The 6,065-nt window shown below is 27.2% G+C and overlaps 1 protein-coding gene across 2 annotated transcripts; it reads left to right on the forward strand.

Moving 5' to 3' along the window:
* The first annotated feature begins 634 nt into the window (after positions 1-634).
* Positions 635-5,101, forward strand: LOC135931715 (uncharacterized). Of its 2 annotated transcripts, XM_065468988.1 has the most exons (5): positions 635-663; positions 2,773-2,911; positions 2,954-3,385; positions 4,310-4,453; positions 4,590-5,101. In XM_065468988.1, exons 2-5 carry the CDS (start codon positions 2,800-2,802, stop codon positions 4,976-4,978), a joined length of 1,077 nt encoding a protein of 358 aa, XP_065325060.1. In that variant the 5' UTR covers positions 635-663; positions 2,773-2,799; the 3' UTR covers positions 4,979-5,101. The 2 variants fall into 2 exon arrangements, with proteins under 2 accessions (XP_065325060.1, XP_065325059.1); XM_065468987.1 differs by having other exon boundaries at positions 2,773-3,385.
* Positions 5,102-6,065: the final 964 nt, after the last annotated feature.

Genomic DNA, 6,065 nt, shown 5'->3' on the forward strand with positions numbered 1-6,065 from the left:
AAATTACTTATCATTATAATTATGTTACAAAAATGTAAAAATTGCTTGCAAATATATATTATCTATAATAATCATGAATTTTATTCAAAATTATATAATCTATATGTGCAATTTCATATCAAAAATATATTATAGTCTATAATGAATTTTTATAAGAATATATAAATTTTGTGAATGATGTATATAATTCAAATATAATTACATTTATATTTAAAAAATTATTATGATTCAATTTTATAAAATAGAAATGTTCGATAAAACAAAAAAATTATGTTATTAATTATGATATATAAAACTATGAAATCATCCTTTGATTTTCTCTTTAATGGGAATAATAATTTGAGTGGATCTGCTTTTTTTTTCAAAATTTTCTTAGAGATATATTTTTATAATCTAATCTTTATAGTATATATTAATAAATTGCCTTTGAATATTAATAATAAAATCTTATAATATCATATCCTTTAGCATACAATTTATTAAATGTTGCAAGGCTAGGCTAAAATGTATAAAAAATATTTCAGCCTATTATAAGATTTCCCTGAGTTACTAATTCCTTGATTTGGGGTAGTATCTTAATTATCATGGAAATATTATGCAAAATAAAGTCACATATCAATGTCAAACTTGGCAGATTAACTTCAATATATTCGAACCGCTAGCGTAAATTATAACTGTATTTTAAAATTTTCATTAATCTTGGATATTTTATAAAAATAGCTTGTCACATGTTTACTGAAATATTTTAATAAAGCTTGTGCTTTTTATTATACAATACAATTTGATTAGATATGCGATTGCTATTAATAAAATAACATACGTTACCAAATTATTTAGGCCTGCTAATAAAGTCAATTCTCCAGATTTCTTTTTGCTTAAGAATATAACAAGGGCATAAGATATAAGCATGCATTTTCCCAATACCACTAAAACTTTTGATTATTAAGAATATACTATAATTATTGATAATTTGAATATTATATAAAATCTAAATTTATATATTTTTAGAAAATAAATTTTATTATATCATTTTTGTCTATTGTGATATTACCATTTTTTGATTAACTTATAATATTACAAATTTAAACAACATTTTGTACACTAATAGTATTGATATCTACCTTAGAGATCAGCAATGGGTGAATTTAAAAAAAAATTTAACATTGGGTGGGTGAGCAGGCAAGTTAAAAAATATTTTTAAAACAATGGCCAGGTGAATTTCTTGGGTGTAATCAGCAAATAAACTTTATAAATCTTTTTATTTCACAAAATTGCATAATTTTTAAGGTTAAATTAAGATAAATAAAGAACCAAGCCAACCTTTAAAATAATTTTTAAACATTGTTTGAGCAGGTTGGTCAAATTTTTAGGTAAATGAGTAGGTGGGCAGGTGATTTATAAAGAAGACCATGGGTAAGCAGGTTAAATTTTTTAAACATGGGGTTTGTGAGCATTTGTTTTAAAACCTGTCCATTTCAGATCTTTAATCTAATTGATAATAAAAGTAGAGATGAGATAGCTTGAATCGGTGCAGGAAAATTTTGTATGTGGTTTTTCCTGGTGTAAAATATATTTTGTACAAGTTGTCTGGATATTCCCAGAATAATTTTTTATCCAGGAAAACATAAATTTGTTTTATCAACTTTAAAAACATTTGCAGAACTTAAGACTAGCCCATACAATATTTTTCAGAATTTGCCTGTTAGGCTAGGCCAGATTATGGTGACCTCTAATAAAAAGATCCTAGGAAAAAACAAATGCCTAATGAAGTTAATATCAGTGAAATCTGCCAGTCCAGAATTGGCAGAATTTTTTTTTAAAAATCTGGGCTGAACTTTTAAAAATGACAAGGTGTTTAGTATTAATTTTTACTGGTGGTAGTGGCTGATACTCAGAGATGATAATTGACTTTCATGAATAAAAGAAAAATTAGATAACATTCTGTTCTTAATTTATAAAAAATTTATTTAAAAATTTCTAAACCCAAGAAAAAAACGAATGTGCTATTATTCTTTATAGAGGTCTGCAGAATAGCAAAATTTTCAGTCTGTTAGGGATTTAGTTTTTGCTTTGCTGGGTTCCAGTCTGTTTACTGAGGTGATTTTTAAAAATCTAAGCCTGGTCTAGTCCAGTTTCCATAAATGCAATGTCTAACCGAAAATTTTATAGTTGAACATCAAAATAAACCTTTTATAATAGGAGGGGTAAAAATACTATTATGGATTATCATTTTTATCAAATATCAGAATTTATCAATAAAATACATTATATGTCCTATTTCTGAGAAAATTCTGGGACAGACCATAAATGAAAAAATCCTTCCTGGGTTTAAAAACTAGGAGCTGGCTTAAGAAAATATATGGCTTGGGCTTTACAATGCATTGTTTTTAAAAATTTTTTTAGGTATATATGTACTTAAAAAAATAGTAATAATAGGGCAACTTATTTTATTTTAAGCAATTTATATTTATGGTGTGTTATGAGCTATAGTCTAATATGTTTAACCCCCCCCCCCCCCAATATTATTTTCCACAACTAAAATTCTTAAGATAACCATCAATATAATCGGAGGCCTTATAAATAATTTGCCTTCTCCCATCCTGTTGAAGGGGGCAGGTGTCTGTTGAGCCTCTGAATCCATCGCATATATAATTTTAAAAAGGGTTTTAAAAATATGGTATATATTCTAACCTTAAATATTGCTTAACAAAATTAATAGCTTTACCATTCAATTTGATATTTTTATTGCACAAAATGCTATATCAAAATCAGGTTCAAAGTATAGAATAGAATAAACAAATGAGAACACGGAGCAGCAACTATGGTAGCATTCCAAGTTTAATTGAAGAAAATGTCAAGGCTCCTCAAAAATTTGCCTTAGATGATCCCAAGAAAATTTCCTACAAAAAGGGTAAAATATCCAAAACAGTTTTAAAGAGCAACAAAAAAATAGTCGATTCTAGTGCCGAAAGAAAATGCAATACTCTTCATGTTGTTACAAATGAAGAGTTGCCTAAGAAGGTCTTTAATAACCACATTAGTTCCTCCGCATCATCATCTAAAAAAGGTCAAAAATTATTACAACCCTTCAAGAAGAATCTTTTAAAAAATAACTCTCCCAAAGTTGGCAAAGACTTCGATTTATTCAAAAGAGGCAACAAAAAAAAGAATTTATCTACCTCCTTTGACGGTAACTTCAGAAAAAAATCTACAAAATTCAGGAATAATTTCGCGAACAAATCACTCAATTCGATGATGGATGATGACGAAGCTCCCGAAGTAGTTTCCTTCTCCAAGGCTACTAAGGATGTTCAGTTTAGAGACCGGGCAATTAAAAAGCAGCTAGACAAGGTGAGGGAAGATGCCAAAGCCAAAAGACGCTTAGGTTAGTATTTTAAAAAATTATATATTCATGTTTATAAGCGATTTTTTGTCATTTTGGTATAACTCTATTTTTTTAAAATAATTTTTAGAAGAGAGTTTTTTTTTATTTAAGGTTACTTCCAAACATGATTTTTACTCCTAACCCTGCATTCACAGTTGGCGCGAATTCGCTTCGAAGTATATAAAACGCTGTAATATTCTTCATCGCGAATTTTGTATACGTCGCTGTGAATTCTCACTCTACAAATGCAGGGAATTGCAGTAAGATATCGCTATCTTAGTTCATTTTCAGACAGAATTATTTATTTTTCCAAAGAGCGGTTTCCTAGACTATTAAATGGCACCTGAGACCGTACGCCATAATTTTTTAAAAAAAATTTTATATTATCATATTATAGGGAAAAAATTAATTCGAAAATTTATTTATCCTTTGTTTTGCGATGGTTTTACTAATTTTCAATAAGTCATTTTAAAACAAGCTAAAAGTATAATATATCACTAGTTTATTTTATTATAAAATTATTATTTATAGGGCTAGATATTTTAATCGCTATGAAACATTTTTGGGGGAGTAGACAAATCAGTTCCTTTATACTGTGTCCAAAATCAAAAAAAATCGAAAAGTTTTAAAACTTTCGCAAATTTTGAAATTTTAATGAAATTATAGTTAAATTTATAAAATTTTCTAGAATTATGTTTTGGACATATTTTTATATTTAAAATAACTTATTTATTTATTTTCATAAAATTTTATGAATTTAATTTTGATATTATGGGCATAGCCTTAAGTAATGAATAATAAAAATTTTGGTGACTAAGGGACTAGGAGAAATTTTGAATACATTCATGATCTGTATTTTATTTATTCAATCTAGCTAGCTACCAATTTAAAGAAATGTATTAATATTATATTTAATCATTATAGGTCAAGAACTGTATATGGCTCAAAAGATGGCCAAACAAAAGCAGAGTATCGATGAAGACGAGAGACGCATATCGCCAGCGATTTTAAAAGAGATGGAAGAATTGATGAATGCTCAACACAGGATTGATAAGAACAAGGAGATAAGTGAGGATTTGTTTGTTTTATTTTCACTACTTGTGAGAGTCGAACTTTCTTTTTTTGTCAAGTTACATGTTTTGGTTTTTTTAAATATTTTGATTAGTTTCCTTTTGGAATTATTGTATTTTAAAAAATTCTAAAGGTAAGCCCTCTAAAAATGCTAAAAATGATTCTGATGGTGATTCCTACAGAAGGGAGCGCAAAGTTCCGTTAGATAAATTGTACATGAGGGAAGAGATACTAAATAAACGCCACGACGGCGATGGACAAAGTCAAGATAAAATGTTAGGGCTAGAGGATCTAATGTACTTCTCCGAAGAGGAGGAATCCGAGAATAAAGTGATTAAAATTGTCAAGTTAAGGCAACCGGAAATAGAAATTGCACCCATACCCATGGATATTTTGGAGTACCGTAGGTCCAGGCTCCTGCAACCAACGGGAACTAATATGTCAAGAGAAAGCATGCACTCATTAATGGCTTTCAAGATGAAACAGAAGATTGGTGGATTAGATCGCATGGTCACTTGCTGAATGGGAAAATTATATATAATTTATATATGTTGTTCATATGGTATAATGTTTATGATCGTATAATTAATTATGGATTGCGTGATAATGTATAATATTAAATCAATGATAAGAAAATATATTTGATGGATGTAGAGTTTTAAAAAAATGTTAGAAGATATTTTTTTTGAAGAATGTCAAAATATTTTTAATTAAAATATTTGTGATTTCATCCATGAAAAAGTTTTTATGCATAAAAATTAGAAAAAATTCATTTATTAAAAAAAATTTACATAAAAACTTTTTATTTAATGTAAAATTTGATCAAAAATCTTGCTTTTGCATTCTCAGAAAAATCTCAGATTTATTTTGAGAAGCATTTTCTAACACCTATATAACTCTGTAAATGGCTAATATTTAGTTGTTATTTAAAAAGCACTATTTTATTAAAATAATTTTCTATATAAATCTATAAATAATTTAATGTATATTAGATAATTAATATAAAAAAATTTTTTTTTGGCACTTTAAAATTTAAATCGAACGAACATAACAAAAAAAAATATTGAAATTAAAAATTTTATAAAGGTTTCGTAAACGCAACGAATACCAGTAATGGATTAATCTGCTTTTATATTTGAAAAAAAGATAGTCCAATTGGGGGGGGGGGTGCTAATGGCCTCTCAGGGGGAGGGCGAATTATTTAAATCAAAATAGTCTTTGGGCGTTAGCCTATTTAATAATCGTGAACATTTATTAAAAGATAATTATCACATTTTATATTATATTTATGTGAATTGTGCATAATGCCTAATTTAGGATTTTATTGTTAAAATTTGTTAAAAAAATTATTGAGCTGATATCACACATATACAAAAATATATACTTAAAATACAAAATATATAATTGATTATAAATAATGGCTGGATATTAAAAATAAAATATCCTCTCAATATTTTTATCATCATGGCACCCTGTTTATCAGTAGATATTTTTATCCACACTAAATTCTTCCTACCGGGCCACTTGACGTTAGAGTGGTTATATTTAGTAAATAACTACTTTATATTGCCAATCATTAAATATATTAAAATCCTGACACTCATTCAAA

Source organism: Gordionus sp. m RMFG-2023, chromosome 1 (assembly GCF_954871325.1).
Source record: "Gordionus sp. m RMFG-2023 chromosome 1, tfGorSpeb1-WG-v2, whole genome shotgun sequence".
NCBI classification, from domain to species: Eukaryota; Metazoa; Nematomorpha; class Gordioida; order Chordodea; family Parachordodidae; genus Gordionus; species Gordionus sp. m RMFG-2023.